Source organism: Xyrauchen texanus, chromosome 3, assembly GCF_025860055.1.
Source record: "Xyrauchen texanus isolate HMW12.3.18 chromosome 3, RBS_HiC_50CHRs, whole genome shotgun sequence".
In the NCBI taxonomy this organism is placed as follows: Eukaryota; Metazoa; Chordata; class Actinopteri; order Cypriniformes; family Catostomidae; genus Xyrauchen; species Xyrauchen texanus.
Window position 1 is genome coordinate 35,257,878 of NC_068278.1, and position 17,284 is coordinate 35,275,161.

At 38.5% G+C, this 17,284-nt stretch overlaps 1 protein-coding gene across 5 annotated transcripts in view; it reads left to right on the forward strand.

Annotated features, from left to right (window-relative positions):
• The window catches only part of garnl3 (GTPase activating Rap/RanGAP domain like 3), a 119,221-nt gene that overhangs the window by 42,443 nt on the left and 59,494 nt on the right, over positions 1-17,284 (forward strand). For 4 of the 5 annotated variants that reach the window (XM_052111254.1, XM_052111264.1, XM_052111272.1 and 1 more), the window contains one exon: positions 4,947-5,016. In XM_052111254.1, coding sequence (XP_051967214.1) covers positions 4,947-5,016 — 70 coding nt within the window. Of the gene's footprint in view, positions 1-4,946; positions 5,017-17,284 lie in introns of those variants that run through there. The other variant, XM_052111289.1, reaches the window with a different exon arrangement.

Sequence of the window (17,284 nt, forward strand, 5' to 3'; positions counted from 1 at the left end):
ATTTTTTTCAAAATTGTAAGTTCAGAAATTATATATTTAAATAATTGACTTATCACCAATTTTCTATTTTTCCTTATTTTTGTTTAGCAATTTGCGCTGTGGGCTGTACCATTAGCTCGGGGGTGTGGGTTGGGAAACAGACTGCTTAGTGCATGCATGATAAGGAGTAGTATAAAAGGCTAGCCCAGGGGTTGACAAATTAAGAATTGCATGCCACCATTGATACACAGAGGAGTAATTGGCATGCAAGCAATAGCAAGAGACTGGGAAACCATTGCACGACCCACAGAGCACCAAGCATATCTCTACACTATGTGGGTCAGGCAAGAATAAAAGGTTTGTCTTTGCATCGTGCTCTCTGCACAGTTGAGTGGATGATAGGGGATTGATCTCTTGCTGGCTGGAAGAAGCCAGAAGTGTCCCCCTACCTGCCATTTTGAATATTTATTTTTCTTTAAGTCTGTTTACAAAGCATACTCACGCAAAAAACATGGTGATCTTTCCTGAATTTCTATTAATTTCCTTTTAAATTTAGGGTTATCCATCTTTTATTATGTATTAAGGCCTTAATATGGAGCTTACTTGCATTTTATCAGGCCCATTTCTTCTTTTATTATATCATTTTTAGCTGGAAGAAAACTATTGCTAATGGCGGCTAGCCGAGCGAAGAACTTAGAATTCCGAAAATTATTTGTAAATAAATTATTTATAAAGGCATTATTACATAAGAGTAGCTCTATACTAATACATTAATGCCATTTTTTTTAATGATAAGCACAAAATTCAGGGCTGTTAGTTAAAGTTGCTGAATGACCAACTGGTATGTTTGGCAGTTTCTAAATTGACAGGTTTTCTATCATTTTGGTAAATGGACCGCTGTATGGCAAGTTAAGTCCATAAAAAGACTTTAATGCACAAGAATAGATCCTTAAGTATAGATTAATGTAATTCCTTGGAGTAAGAGTGAATGGGAAGGGCAAAATTCTGAGCTGTTCAACAGAATTGTAGCCAACATGAGCAACAGTTTTCTTCCATGCTTCTGCCTGCCAGGGAGAGATCAAACCCCTATCATCATCTACTCAACTGTGTGGAGCGAACTATGCAAAACTTAAAGTGTAGATACTTGCTTGGCGCTTTGTGGGTTGTGCTAATGGTTTGCCTACTATCTTGCTATTACCCGCATGCCAATAAATACCCCTCCGAGTACCAATGTTGGCATGCGTGTCTTAGTTTGCTGACCCCTGGGCTAGCCTTTTAAACTTTTGCTAAACATGAATGCAGTAAGCAGTCCTGGGTCCCTTCTCCAACCCACACCCCTGTGCTAAGGGTACAGCACACAGAGCAAATTGGAAGACACAAAAATGGAAAAGTTGGTAACGAGTCGGAAATAAACTATTCTAAAGAGTAATTTCTAAAGTCACAATTAAGAAAAAGTAAAATTGAAGAAAATTAGAGAAAAGGTAAATTATCCATTCATGAATTAACCAGGAAAAATGTAAGTTTCAAACCATTTTTAGGGCCCAAGCCTTGAAAAGGCAAGGCCCTATTGATTTCGTTAGAATATTATTTTTCTTACAACTATTCGGGCACTTTTGGGGCTCTTAACGTGCTTGAAAACTCTGGAAACTTTGCACACGGGTCAGAACCCACGGCCATTAGGGCCGGGCTGAAGCTGGTACCGGGGCGTGGCAGGGGGGCTCGACGGGGGGGGGGGCTTTTACTTTTTACCCCAGCCCAACAGGAAATCGTCTATTTAGGGTTGTTTGGAAAACGCATGCAATGGAATTTGAAATACTCCTCCTAGAGAATTCCACCAATCGCCACGAAACTCGGTCAGCATGAAGTCAAGACATTGAGGATGAAAAATTGCTGGCGGATTTTTGATATCTCGAACGGATTGGCCGTGGCGAGGAAACGAAATGATGGCGCGAAAAGAGAAACAGGAAGTGTGTTATAACTTCTGCATACATTAATTGATCTCGATGAAACTTCAGCAGTGTGTTCGCTGTAACAGGCCGATCGCATGGATGTGACTATTGTGAGTCAAAGTTATAGCGCCACCAACTGGCAGAAGGAAGTGTGTCACTTTCAAAATGCTTTGAAATCACCCTCTTATTTTTACCCGATTTACTTAAAACTTTTGGTGTATAATGTAAACACACGGCAGATGTAGACATGTGAAAGGATTATTGATATCTTGGATACTGTTGCTGCGGCAACGCTTCAAACTCGAATATTCTTTTTTGATGCTTTTGAGACTCTTAGCATTCTTGAAATTGCATGAAACTCGACAGACACATCACATTTATTAGCCAGTAGACATGTGCAAAGTTTCAGAAACGGGCGTGGTGCAGGGGCTCAGTAGCGCCACCTTTTGACAAAAGTGAGGGGGTTGGTTTTATACTTTGACCCACAGTCACAAAACTCAGTAATTATATTGTTCTCATCGAGCCGGACAACTTTCTAATTTACAGTCATTAGCTCAGACCAACAGAAAGTCAGATATTTTGGTTTGAATGTGGATGTTTTGGAGAATTTTCTCTGCCTCTCCCACTGACCCTACGTCTCTCTGTGTCTGGGGGAAGGGGGATGATTTGGCTGTTGAGTGAGAATGCTTTTATTTTTGTTTTTCAAGGTTTTGGGGCCCTTAACGTGCTCGAAAACTCTTGAAACTTTGCACACGGGTCAGAACCCGCGGCCATCAGGGCCGGGCCGAAGATGGTACCCGGGCGTTTCAGGGGGGCTCGACAGCGCCCCCTGGAATGGGATTCGAACACTTGTCCATATATCAAACACGCTTGCATGTAATAATATGAAACTCGGTACACTTGTAGATCTCATCGGGCCGAACAATTTTCATGCTCTAAGTTTTACGCCAGCCCAACAGGAAGTCGGCTATTATGGGTTGTTTGGAAACACATGCTCTGGAATTATATATATTCCTCCTAGAGAATGAATCCATTCGCCACCAAACTCGGTCGGCATGAAGTCAAGACACTGAGGATGCTACATTCCGGACAGATTTTTGATATCTCGAACGGTTTGGCCGTGGCGAGGAAATTGATTTAGGACTAAAAAAGGACACATAAAGTGTGTTATAACTTAGTTAGTTCTATCTACAGTTACAAAACTCGGCGTGTATATTGTTCTCGTCAAGCCGAACAACTTTTTAATATACAGTCATTAGCTACGACCAACAGAAAGTCAGATATTGTGGTTTGAATGTGGATTTCTCTGAATTTTTCTCTCTCTGACAGACAGAGTGGCCCCTCCCGTTCTGTGTTTTTTCTCTCTCTGTCTCTCTCTGACAGACAGAGTGCCCCTGCCGTTCTGTGTGTGTGTGTGTGTGTGTGTGTGTGTGTGTGGAGGGGGAGGGAGCCGGACAACTTTCCAAATTTACAGTCATTAGCTCAGACCAACAGAAAGTCAGATATTTTGGTTTGAATGTGGAACACATTGCAAATGAATCTTTGAAGCTCCAAAAAGCACATAAAGAGAGCATAAAAGCAAGGAAGTGTGTTATAACTTCTGCATAAATTAACTGATCTCGATGAAACTTCAGCAGTGTGTCACATGGATGTGACTATTGTGAGTCAAAGGTATAGCGCCACCAACTGGCAGAAGGAAGTGTGTCACTTTCAAAATGCTTTGAAATCACCCTCTTATGTCTCAAGTGAACAAACAGACCAACGGAAAGTCAGATGTTTTGGTTTGAATGTGGAACACATTGCAAATGAACTTTGAAGCTCCAAAAAGCACATAAAGGGTGCATAAAAGCAAGGAAGTGTGTTATAACTTCTGCGTACATTAACTGATCTCGATAAAACTTCAGCAGTACGTAAATTATAATTACATTAATAAACCTGTACAGAGACCTCCGTATAAATACTGGCCTTCTGGATTAACACGTTTAAGTGCTGCAAAAGATATTGACCTATGACATACTATGACATTAAAAATTATTCTACATTTGAATTACCTCATAGATGTGACTATTGTGGTTCACGGTCAGAGGCCCTGTCCCAAATGGCACATTTCATATGAATTTTCAGTCTTGTGTAATTATTTCGTGTGTCCATTAACTCCATGAGTTAATGGACACACGATCCAAGTCTCATTTTACATTTTAGGTATCAGAAGGGTGCTCACGCATACTTTGTGGTTGATATGTGCCCTTCATGCGCACTTTTGCAGAGCCCGCGCTGATGCGAGCTCTACAGCACACGTCTTCTCGACGGTCAAAGCGAGGTTATGTTATTGCCCATCATGCACAGCGACCCTAAAGGCACGGGGTGGGGTGCCACCGGCTTGGGCCCGCCATCGCTGCTTGCAGCTATATTTTTGTTTTTGTATTTGGATTTGTATGGTCTGAAATTGAACTGAAAAGTGATACATGAACTGAAAAGTAGGCAGGGCCACTAGTTTTCAGCATGCAGGTTTTTGTCATTTAAAGGTGAAGTATGCAATTTCTGCACACCAAACAGAATAGCAAAAAAAAAAAAAAAAAAGGCAGGTTTCTTGAACACTTCCTACATCTACCGTTTGTCAGATAAATGGGGTGTCCTGCCCCAAATTCATGCCATTGATTGAGCCAGTTTTGCTGTGTAGGGCTGATTAAGATGTTCAAACAAACAGAGCAGTGTTTTAATTGCACCCCAGAGACACAGTGTTTTCACTTTTCAGGGAAATCAACCTGCAAATGACTTGCTTATAGTTATTACCACAGCTGGGATAGAGGAAAGTATATTAACATTGAAAAACTACATACTTCACCTTTAAAGCGACATTTAAAGTTGGCAGGTGGGTTGACGATGTAATCGGATATTGCAATATTTTTTAAGACAATTATCGGCAAAATATTTTGTACATTTCGCCCAGCCCATGTCATATAATTATTTTGTGAGGTTTTGAAATCAGCATGAATGGTTGTATACTCTGTGTTGCAGCTCAGCTTCAGAGGATCTGGGGTGCAGGAGAGGAGAGTTCAGCCGGAAACACTATGGATCAGTTGAACTGGTGAGGACTGTATTTTTTAGCTCTTCTTTATATCCCCCTCCTGTTCACCCTCCTTTTCATTCTTCTTTTTCCTTCTAATCCATTTTTCTCCTCTTGTGCACTGTGGTGAAGGGAGTGACTGAGTGCTGCTGTTTGATTTCTTCTGTTATACATGTAGGTTTTTAGTGAGGTCTGTTGTTTTAAATGAGACATTAATGTTTTGGCAATTTATAATTCATCAGCTCATGTTGTGTGTTCAGGATTCAGTATTCTCAATCAGATTGAAGCAGAATAAAATAGAATAGAATTGACTTTATTAGTTCCTTTGAATTCAGTTTATGGTACAATACACATATGAATAACATGTATTCACCTCAGTCACAGCAGCATCAGTACAATATTATAAACACTACCCAACCCGTATCACTGTATTTCACAACCCATTGTGAATAGATACATTTTAGCCCCAGTCATCACACACTGCACAACCCGCACAACCCTTGGATCATTATTACATTTTGCCCCTAGTGTTCTTAGTCAGGAATGAATGCTTTAACCTGTTCAGTTTGCACTTGGAAAGCCCTTATCTTCTTCTGGAAGGTAGTAGCTGATCCAACATGATCATATGGCAAGTCAGCATGTTTCTTCAGAGTGTTTCAGTACTCTGACCTCGGTCCTATTATGCAGAGTTACTAACAAGTGATGTCCCTTCAGATATTTTTGCGTCGATTAACTCCTATGGTGCAACTGACTGTGTGTTGTGTCAGCAGTGTGAGAGACCTGGGTTCTTGACCCACACTTTAACCAGGAAGTATTAGCATTTGCATAATCAGTGTCGAGTGTGATCCGTAGGCTCCATTTTCCCTCTAAAAGTACATTTTTACTCCACTGACAGTTAGGTTTAGGGTCGGGGTTTAGATTTGAGGGCAGAGTTAAAATATGCATTCCTCTTTACTATATTACATCCTTTACAGCTAAAAACAACTCGCTTTAGACAACCCTCTGTGAGCATTTCATCCAGAAACTAGCTCACACGTACCCTCATGTTCAAAAACACTTCCTGCTTCATTCACTTGGGGCTGGGATTCAAACTCTGGTAAGCCGATTTCAGCTCAAGAAAAATCAATCTTCTGTTTCCAGAATCATTGTGAGATCAGTCTGACTTAAGATAAGTTTCATCTTGAAAGATCATAAGGAAATAATATTTAAATAAAATTTTAATTCATAAAATTTTCTTATGATGCAGGTGAGTTTGATGAGGCATAACTCTTAAATATCTCCTCTCACATATCATAAAGTTTGCAGGTTAAAAAGGTATCAGCCTAGTACATTTATATTATTCAGGGTGTTTTAACAGGTCAGACACATGCTCTGTGTATACTGTTTAAGTGTGGGTGCGATCCTTTCGGTGGTGTCTGTCTCTCTCAGATAGTCGGTGCATGCAGGAAGTGGCTTATTACCGCACTAGATTCTACTTCCTATGTGAAAGGCGCAGCAGGTTTGTGGGTAGAATTAAATGTGTGACCTTGTATCAGATAGAACCATGTCACAAAACCACACTAATTATCATACACAGCAGATGGGGAATATAAATATGTGTGTAAGAATGCATGTGTACATGCTTTTCAGAAAAGGAGTGAGAAAGTGAGAGAGAATGTAATTTTCCAGTGCATCTGCCTTTGTCCTTTGGAATTTAAAGCTGTACATTATGTCACTGTTATCACGGTGTTATGACAGCTATATTGGTAAGAACGTTCAGTATTCTATCATGACTATATAATGATTTTTCCTGATTTTTAAAACATAAATTGTACACTACCGGTCAAATCTTTTGAAACACTTGACTGAAATGTTTTTCATGATCTTAAAAGTCTTTTGATCTGAAGGCATATGCTTAAATATTTGAAATTAGTTTTGTAGACAAACATATAATTGTGCCAACATTTTAGTTTATTACATTAAAAAAAGTTTTTGAAATTGATGACTTGGACCAAATAATAAAGAAAAGCCGCCAATAAGTGCTCAACATAGATGGGAACTCCTTCAATACTGTTAAAAAGCATCCCAGGGTGATAACTCAAGAAGTTGGTTGAGAAAATGTCAAGAGTCTTCTTATTCCCTTAAGTTTCTCGTGGAACATAGGGCCTCTGCAACAGTCCTCCAGTGCAATCTGTTCTAGGCGACCTTCTTCATTTCACCCCACGATAGTCCGCATTTCTTCATTTCCTACTCGCATGATAGTCCATGTGGTCTTTGGACGACCAACCCGTCTCTTTCCCTATGGGTTCCATTGTATAGCTTGTCTTGTGATGTCTTCTTCAGGCTTTCTCAAGGTATGTCCAATCCACCTCCATTTGTGCCTTGCGATCTGTTGGTTGATAGGGTCTTCATTTGCTCGCCTCCACAAGTCAACGCTTCTGATTTTAACTATCCATTTGATATTAACAATAAGGTTAAGACAGTTGTTGGTGAAAGTTTGGAGTTTGTTGGTCAAAGTGTCGGTGACTCTCCAGGTCTCCGAACTATAAAGAAGGACAGACTTGGCATTGCTGTTGAAGATCCGTAGTTTATTACTTGTGGACAGGCCTTTCGAGCTCCATACTGCTTTCAAAGTGATTGAGACGACACTGCCTAGGTATGTGAATGAATTGACGTCTTTCAAGTTATTGCCTCCCAGGGTGATCGGCATCTGTTGCTTCCTGAGTAAGGTCATCGTTCAGTTTTTCTGTGTTGATTCATAGTTTTCTGCTGCATATGTTGGTGTTTCTGGGACAGCAGGAATAGATCATGAGTAAAGTAAAGGTCTTCTAGACTCTGCATCAAAGTCCACCGTATTCCGGTGTTGTCACTTTTGGTTGTTTCACGCATGATCCAGTCCAATATCATCAGAAACATCATCGGCGAAAGCAGGCAGCCCTGTCTGACCCCTGTCTTCACCTCAAAGTCCTCTGACAACTTGCCATTATGGATCACTTGGCATGTGGCACCGTCATACAGTTGCTGGATCAGGTTGATGAAGCTTTGAGGGATTCCATAGTGGTGTAGTAGTTTCCAGATGGTGTCTCTATCCACACTATGAAAAGCCTGCTGGAAGTCGATGAAGTTCTGATACAGGGTTGATTGCCACTCCAAGGACTGTTCGATGATGATTTGAAGTGTGGCAATTTGGTCTGTGCAGGATTTGTCCTTTCTGAAGCCAGCTTGTTCTGGTCAGAGTCTTTCATCAATGGCATCTTTCAGTCACACCAGGATGATGCGGGTCAACACTTTGCTTGGTACAGACAATACCATTATATCGTGCCAGTTCTTGCAAAGTCCTAGGTCTCCTTTCTTTGGAAGCTTCACTAGGTGGCCCTTTTTCCAGTCTGATGGTATACTTTCCTCTTTCTAATTTCCCTGCAAGAGAGGTAACAGCATTTTTGCTGTAGTTGCTAAGTCCGTCTTGATGACTTCTGGTGGAATTCCATCTGGTCCGGCTGCTTTTCCATTTTTAAAGTCTTAAGTGTCTTTAGGATTTCCATTTTCATAGGGGGGTTAGTGTTCATATTTAACAAGGAGTTAGCTGGTGGTATGTTTGCCCTTTCAGTCGGTGGGGGCCTGTTCAGGAGGTTTTTAAAGTTTTCGGCCCAGCGTTATCTCTGGTCTGGTTCCCTGGTAATGGGGCGTCCGTCGTTATCTTTGACAGGTTTTTAATGGTTCGACTTTTTTCAGTGTAGTGTACTTGTCTCTAAGCCTTTGTTTGTCCTGTTCATTTCTACAATTAATTATCTGTTGTTTTATGTTTCTTCTGTCTTGAATCCCTTTCCATGTGTTCCCAGAGAACCATTCTTTATCTGTCCTCCCTCTCTTCCCTAGCACTTCTTCACAGGTGTCTTTCCACACATCCCTCAGTGAGTTCCACTAGTCTTCCATAGGTGTCTCAGCGACAATATTTAAAGCTTCAAACCTATTCTTAAGATAAATTGATGTGTGTCCTGCTCCTTCAGTTTCTGAGTGTTGAACTTCATGAAGGGTCTATCAGATGTGTCCTTAAATGCACTCAGTTTAGTTTTAATTATTCCTACAACCAGGTGGTGATCAATGTTAAGAGTACATGTCTGCAAATTCTAGGCAAAGGTTGACTATATTGAACATGCTAAAATATAACACAGTTTTTATTTATTTTGTTTAGTCACAAAATAATTCCCAAAAATGTACCAAAATAATTTAGTAACATAATTCCCATAGTTCCATTTATTTAATAGTTTTGATGACTTTACTATTATTCTAAAATGTGAAAAAAAAATAATTTAATAAAGAAAGATTAAGTGTTTCAAAACTTTTGACCAGTAGTGTATATCACATTAGACCAGCTCCTGGATTGTGAAAACAATTGGTAGGCCAAACAGATTGTTGCTCAATCTCACCCTATTGATTGAGGTAAAGTTGCAATGTTGGGCAGGTTGGAATGCTCAAACAGCCAGAGCAATGTTTTGATAGCATCATAGAGCCACAGTTTAGTTTTCACTTTTCAGGGGAATTCATGTCCTAATGGCTTACTTAAATTGTCTATGCATATTAAGCTGGGATAAGTGAAAGTATATTAACGTTGTTTCACATCCTGAGACCCAGACAAGATTGCTGTGTGCATTTTCCATTTTCCTTTATGATTTGTAACTAGGAGCACCTGAAAACTATGCAAGCAAAGCAATTGCTTATAGAACAGCAAATAGTTGTCCTAAAAAATATGTCTTGGAATATTATGTTTTGGAGTATTTGTTTAATGCAAGCTATAGAAAAGAAGCTTTGTGTATACAATGTTATATTAATATTTATTCTCTACTTTGACAACAAAATCTTCATGTTCTCTCTCTGCATTGTCAAACAAACTAGTAGCCAGTAGTGCTGTAGAATTAGCTTAATCAATTCTGAGTAAAATTATTGGTCAGAATAGTCTAATTAGGGTTGCAGTGTTATACCGGTTTCACAGTATACCATGGTATGAAAATAGATGGTTATCATACCATGTACATTTGCTTATCTACGGTGTTGAGAAAAAAATGCAACCGGATGGATAATCTCAAGACTCAACTTGAGCCACATACACACATGCAGCACAGAAAATGTCAGAGAGAAGTGAGGCGATGGGGTCTGACATAATCATAAAGAGTTAAATGCAGTGTTTCTCAACTGGTGGGTCACAGGTCTAATTGGACTGGCCACGGACAGCACGGAAAGTACAAAGACATGGTTCTCCCATTGAAGATATTTCGGCGGCCACCCAAGTGATATCCTATTTAGGACTGCCGAGGCAAATTTAATGATAATCTTGCAAACAGCTAAAGGCTTCCCATCTGGAATTTCCAACAAGTGTAACGAAACCAGCTCGTGCTAATTATCTGCTCTGCTGTCTGATGCGCGTGTGCAACAACCAGTCTACCCTCGATATTGCAGAGTGCAGACCTCAAAACTGATGTGACCAATTTCAATTCTAGTGATAGTTTTCTAGTTTAAAGCATTACGGAGGAAGTCAAGTTGAACCTCTCAAACAGTAGGCAGCCCTGACATGCCAAACAGCACTGAGGAGGAAAAGAGTAACACTACTATGCTGCTATATTTTATTTGTATAGCGCCTTTCACAACACACATACAGCAATTTCAAAGCAGCTTTACAGAAGATCAGGCATTAACAGAAGATAAAACTGTAATGGCTATAATGTTGATGAGTCATCGTTGTGTAATTAGATACAATACGATTGTGAATTGTGTTTAAAAATAATTAAATAATAATTGTATTTATAACCCCATTAAGCAAGCCAAAGGCGACTGTGGCAAGGAACACAAAACTCCACAAGATGTTGGTTAATGGGAGAAAAATAAACTTGGGAGAAACCAGACTCACTGTGGGGGCCAGTTCCCATTTTACATTCATGTTTTAATGTAAAAACTTAATGAGGTTTCTTACCAGAAGAAATTGAAATTGAAATTGCCATTTCTTGTTTTGTCATGTGATGTCATGCTTTGATCATTTAACCCTTAAAATTAAAGCCTTGAGTCTCCTGATATAAGGACAGTAGTTTAAATTAATTTAAATTATGTTTAGGGTACATGGAAGCCAAAATTCAATGTGTTTAAATGAGGATGTGGGGTTGAAGGAGGTGGCCTGTTGTATAAGTGTGCTTATATACTTTACAGTTTCAAAATGAGAAATATGCAGTTCATTTAAAAAAATATAGCATGCTGAAAACATTTACCCATGTTTCAGTGCATGCCTTTGTTTTTCCTTTTTTACTTTATACCAACCATGTTGACTTCTCTTTTTAAACTCAGCTGAGGTTTTTATATAAGCTGCCACCTGTACTGTTTCATCCTTTTCCTTTAATAACTGCTGTGTTTAATTACAGTCTTTAGTCCAGAATGTGTGCAAATCTCTTATTTTAGCTGAAAGCATGGGGTCATGTGTGTGTGTATCTGTCTGCCTTTATCTGTTATTCTGTTATATAAATGATTTAATTATACTACTAATTGATTCTAATGCAGTTTTCATTCCAGCGGTTGCATCATTTAACATTTACACTTGCGTATGCGTGTTTTGCATTTAATAGTGTAATTATCATGAGGAGAAAATATTAGTATTGACCGCCTTCATCAAATTAATTATACTGTGCACACAAGGTAGACACTTGTGCATACAAATTACAGACACTAACACTAACACACACACTCAAAACACACTGAAAAGTAGTGCATCATTTTAGGGGGGTGACTGTGTTTTCCTCATAGGCTGCAATCTAAGAACTAAACGCACAAGAGAGAGTAGTGTTAGTGTGTGTACTCATGTTTTAAAGATATAACTCCTATAGGCATGACTGGATTAGTGAAGTGCTTAGACAAGAAGTGCATTAGCTCTATGTTTCCTCTTATAGGTGCTTTTATGATCTCTAAGTGCAAAGTGTGTATGAGTGCAGGGGAATGTGGTGTGTTTGAGTATCTATATGTGGTTTTCCAAGCTTCCCTTGTGCTCCTTTCTTCTCCATGATGGCATCGTCTCTGTGCTGTAGCAACTTAGCACAACAATATAGAAATTGGGAACTGGAATGATGGCGAGAACATGGTTATGTTAGTATACAGTCTGAAGATGTGTTCTGAGTTAACCTTTTGTTATCCTAATAGAAATGTTAAGGAAAGGTAGTCAGATAGAGAGTGACACAGCGCAAAGATTAATTGATTAAGGGCACAACATTTTTCTCTTTCATTTCATCACCTTTTCTTAATTTGTATTCAATGCATCACTCAATGTACTCTACAATGTTCCTCAGTCAGTTTCTCTCTGTCTTTCTCTCTTTTTCTTTACAATTAGTTTTGCCACTTCATTATCTGCCCTAATATAACTTTTTATTTTAATAAATGAGGATTGCATCAGTATGTTAGTTGCTGTACTGTGTATTACGAGTGCATCTGAGTGCATTTTGCATGGCGATTTAACTGGAAAAAAGCGTAAAGTGCGGCGCAGGTAGATCGTGTGTCAACGCCAGTGATAACAGCCACAACAAGCACTCATTATAACATAAAAATTACAAACTCCAGCACTGGAGAAGCACATATTGTGACCCTCACAAACTACTCTTGAACATATGTTTCTTTTGCAATAGACACTTCACAAAAGCAATTACAAAAAGTGGTGGGGACAAAATTGGCACAGGCAAAAAGTGGTAGGGACATGTCCCACCCATAAATGACACTTAGGGGTGTTCCCTTTTCGGAGCTCTGTTTAACCCTCAATGATTCTTATAACTATTCTTACCACACATGAGTTTAGGCTGCCATTATCCCACTATTGCATTGGTCTTGATCATCTTGATCATCAAACCTGATCTAGCCAATCAGCAACATCCCTCAGAATGAAGCGTTCAGAAAATTTTATAAAATGCTTAGGACAATTTAAGTTCTACGAATTGCGCAAAAGGTTATTTAATGATTAAATGCATATGTGGTAAATCCAATATTCCAGCATGATGATTGGAACGCCTAATTAAGTAGTCCTGATGTATTTACATGTATATTTTTCAAACCAAGCTATGTGTTATTTGAAGGAATACAGTTTAATACTTTATGTGATGTACAGCAAGTATTACATATCTGTGTATCCTATCCTATAGGTGTTTGTTTTACATTTGTTACTTGTTACATTTCTATAGGCATTCCACTTGCATTGTGATCAACAGGATTACATGCTCCTCCCAAATTGTAATTTAGAACTCTATATTTACATGTGGGTCAAAGACGAAAAGGGGGTTTTAAGCATCAAAAAAATAAAAGCAGAAAAGAGCTTTAAATTTAGTCTTTTTCACATACATTAGAATATGTCTTGTTTAACTTTATATTTTTCTGAGCAAAAAATAATTACTACCATACATTTTACTGTGATTTTACTGAAGACACCCAGTAAAATGTCATTCAGTGTAACAATATTTTTATGCAAAAAAATCTTATCAGACATTTTAAAAAAACTATCATTTGATGACATATTACAGGACTCTATTTAAAGATCACAGTGCAGCCCCCAAATACTAATTATTTGTCATTTCAAACCTTGATACTTTGCCAATATCCTTTAAACCATTATGTTTTACCCATTTGTCAGCAATAAGTTTTTGTAAGGAAGTGAATATCAATTAAAATCTAATAAAATTGAGTAGGGGCACATATTATTTTACATATTTTAATAATTACAGCTCAGAATAAGTATATTGTTTCATTTTTACATAAATATATCTGTTACACCGAATGACCATGGTTTGTTACGCTGAATGACATTTTGAAAAAATGGAGAAAATATTGTCATTGATTCTATTATTGCAATGTTTTAAAATATTATTCTGTATCATTAAATTCCTGAGCAAATCACAGAAGCAGATGCTGAAACGAATAAACTTTTTATTCCACAATGCATATCATATTCGTAAAAATTTACTTACAAGTTGTATGAAATTACAAGTTATTACAACTCTAAAAATTAACAATTATATTGGTGGTAATACTGTATAATCAATATCTCTTATTTCATTGAGAACTTGGAACATGAAGGACAAACACACACACACACACACACCTTAACAATTTTGAAACAAACTGGTGGTAATATAATCAATATCCCTCATTTCATTGAGAACTTGGAACTTGAAGAACAAACAAACACACACACCCCTTAATGATTTCATTAATGAGAGAGAGAGAGACACCTGTCTACTCAATACATTTCTCCCAGTCTGCTGTAGTGAGTTTGGACTTCCTCAGGGTTAATGGCTCAGGTTCAGACACTATTGCCTTCACATCAGATGTGAAGTAAAATAGTTTGTCTGGTGTCTCAGGCCACACAAATCCATTCTTTCCAGCTCCGCGTTGATGCATGCAGTTAACCTCTAATTCATCACCTTCAGCCCTCAAAACCTGCCCAACAAAGGGCTTGCCATCATAGAGGACCACCACAAATTTGCCAGATAAGTCATCATCAGGTTCCAATGTCACAGAGGCTTCTGTATTTGTTCCACTGACCTCTTGGAGGGTTTGGAAGTGGATCTGTACTGATGGTCCACATTCACAAGTAGCATTGATTCTGGAGCAGAAACAGGATAACTCCCGATGCTGGATCTTCCCAGGCTTGTCTGCCACAATTTGGTGGATTTTTAAAGTGCCCTTCACAAGTGGCAACTCATTTGGAACAGCTTCGTCATATCGGTTTACCTCAGTCTCATCAATCCAAAAGTATTTGATGCTTGATGCTGTGTCTTGACGAACATTGAAGAGATCTTTTGGGTCCTCTATGTCTCATCCCTTTCGTACAAAGTCATCAGCACATCTCTTGGCAGCACCACCCACTCCATCTGGTGCCCCTTTGCCATGACTTTTCTCTGAAAAGAAGAACTTTTCTCTGAAAAGAAGTTCCATGTCACTTTTTTGAAACCAAAGAGAAAAGGAACTGTGCTCATCAGTTAAAAAGTCTTGCGATTTCTGTACTGGGTTACTGGGCCATCACTCATGCAGTGTAGTGTGGTGATTGAAGGATTTTCTTCCCTCAAATTCTCCAGTACTGGTTTGAGGTTAGCCCAGATAGCATGCTCATCATGACGCAAAGAATTTGAAATTGTAATGTAGGACTGGTGACTCTTAGATGTGTATGCTACACTTGTGTGATTGGTAGCCTGTCTTCGGTTGCCACCAAAATGAAATGCCTGCACTTCAGTGGCCAATTTGCAGGCATAGTTTTCTGAAAAGTCCATGTGGAGTACAGCCTCTTCCTCAGACAGGGTCTCTTTTAGACTTCTACACTGTTCTGCCTGGTGGAGCCAATTATACTGGTGTCTTGCTAGAGAGTCAAGCTTACTATTAAAGACTTTCAGAAGATCATCCCAGGTCCCATTGTTGGTCTTTGTTTAGTGCTAAATATCCCTCATTTATCTGAAATATAAATAAAATGCTAAAAATGTTATCTAAACAGTGACACTGTCATTCAGTGTAATGGATGACACTGTGGTGTAACAGACAATTTGCATTACACCGAATGACAAAACATTACCCTGAATGACGAAACTTCTACTTAAGCCAATATTGCAGGCTAATAACTAGCCAGCTATATCAAACAGTGAACTTGACCAGAACGATTAATCATAATTATTCACAACATCTACTTATTTTTCAAAAAAACTAACAATAAAAGTGTTTTTTGGCATTTCACTGAATGACCTCTGACAAACTGCATATTCGGGACAAAAGTCCCCTAGTTATTTCAATACTTAACGAAACAAATAACATACAGTCCTTTTACTATAATACAGTCAACACTTATGTGAACATGCCAAGGAAGTAAATTTTTTTTTTAATATGGTATTTTATACTTTTATTTAAAAATGTATTAGTAAAATCATAGTCCGGACCATTACGCTGAATGACAATTTTACACTTTGGAGCATTATTTAACTCATATTTTGTCATTGCATTTTCACAAAAGTTATTTGAAACATGAGAGTAGACACTTTACTTGCATTTAATATGTTTTTTTTTTTTGTATGTAAAATCACTTTTGTACAGTTTATTTGATGCGAATACCAAAATGGTGACGTCTCGTCTTTGACCCATGTACTTAATGTGCTGTTAGAGGTTTAGTGCATTCCTAATAACATTTCTTTACATACAAATAGCTCTTTAACTTGAGATGCTGAATTTGAGAGGCTTTTATTAGACAGTTTTTTGCTTATCAGTTCAAGCAGACACCACAGAGTCGCTGTCACTTACTGTACATAAATACAGATATCATGTCAAATATAGTCAACTGGGGAATTAAATGCTGTATGTTGTCATGCGGGACTCCCTCAGGTTGTTATGAAATTTCTAATTATGCTTCACGATGACACGTATACATATCACACTGTATTTATCTTCTGCCTCTGACATATCTCCCTTATTACAGTGATTTATTTTTTTCCAAACACAAACGCCTTCATATTGTAATAAGCCGTGGCAACCCCACACACATATGCTGAGCATAAGGAGAGTTGGCTGCAGAAACACTGCTGTGTGTAAAATTAGCATGTTGAACTCAGTGGAACATGCTGCCTGCAGCTCTATCATATCAAGCATCGCAAGTGACTCACTCTCATTGCATTCGATGCTGCGGGTCACTTTCGCAAGACTTTTTCAAATGGTAGGACATGCCATTTTTTGAAGATGCAATGGAGCAGTGTTGAAGGCAGAAATGAAAATTAGTTTTCAACATGCCGTTCCAACCCAGTATTATTTTCTTTCCTGTTAAACACAAAATGAGATCTTAGGCGGAATGTCCGAGCAGCTCTTTTGCATACAATGAACAAAAAAAAAACATCATAAAAGTAGTCCATATGAGAGGTTTGCTGTATTGCAAGTCTTTTGAATCCAGAAGGATAGCTTTGTGTGAGGCAGAAACTCAAATTTAAGTCATTATTCACTTATAATCTTCCCCTCTGTTGTTGCTCTCAAATATAAGTTTTTGTCTGACCTATTCTTTTAAGTAGTTCATTTATGGTTTACCTCAAGGGTAGTTGTAAGTTCACTGTCAAAAAACTGAGTGTGTGTTTTGCACTGGTAAGAAATGGCTTTTGTGAGAAAGAATAGTGTTCTTACAATAGACATCAAGACAGTATGATTAGTTCATTTATGTCTATGTGTGGGATCATGGACAGATTAACCACCAAGCCGATTGGGCCATTGCCCAGGGGCCTCTAAACCCAAAGGGCCCTGAGCTCTAAATCAATTATATATTTATTTTGAGATATCT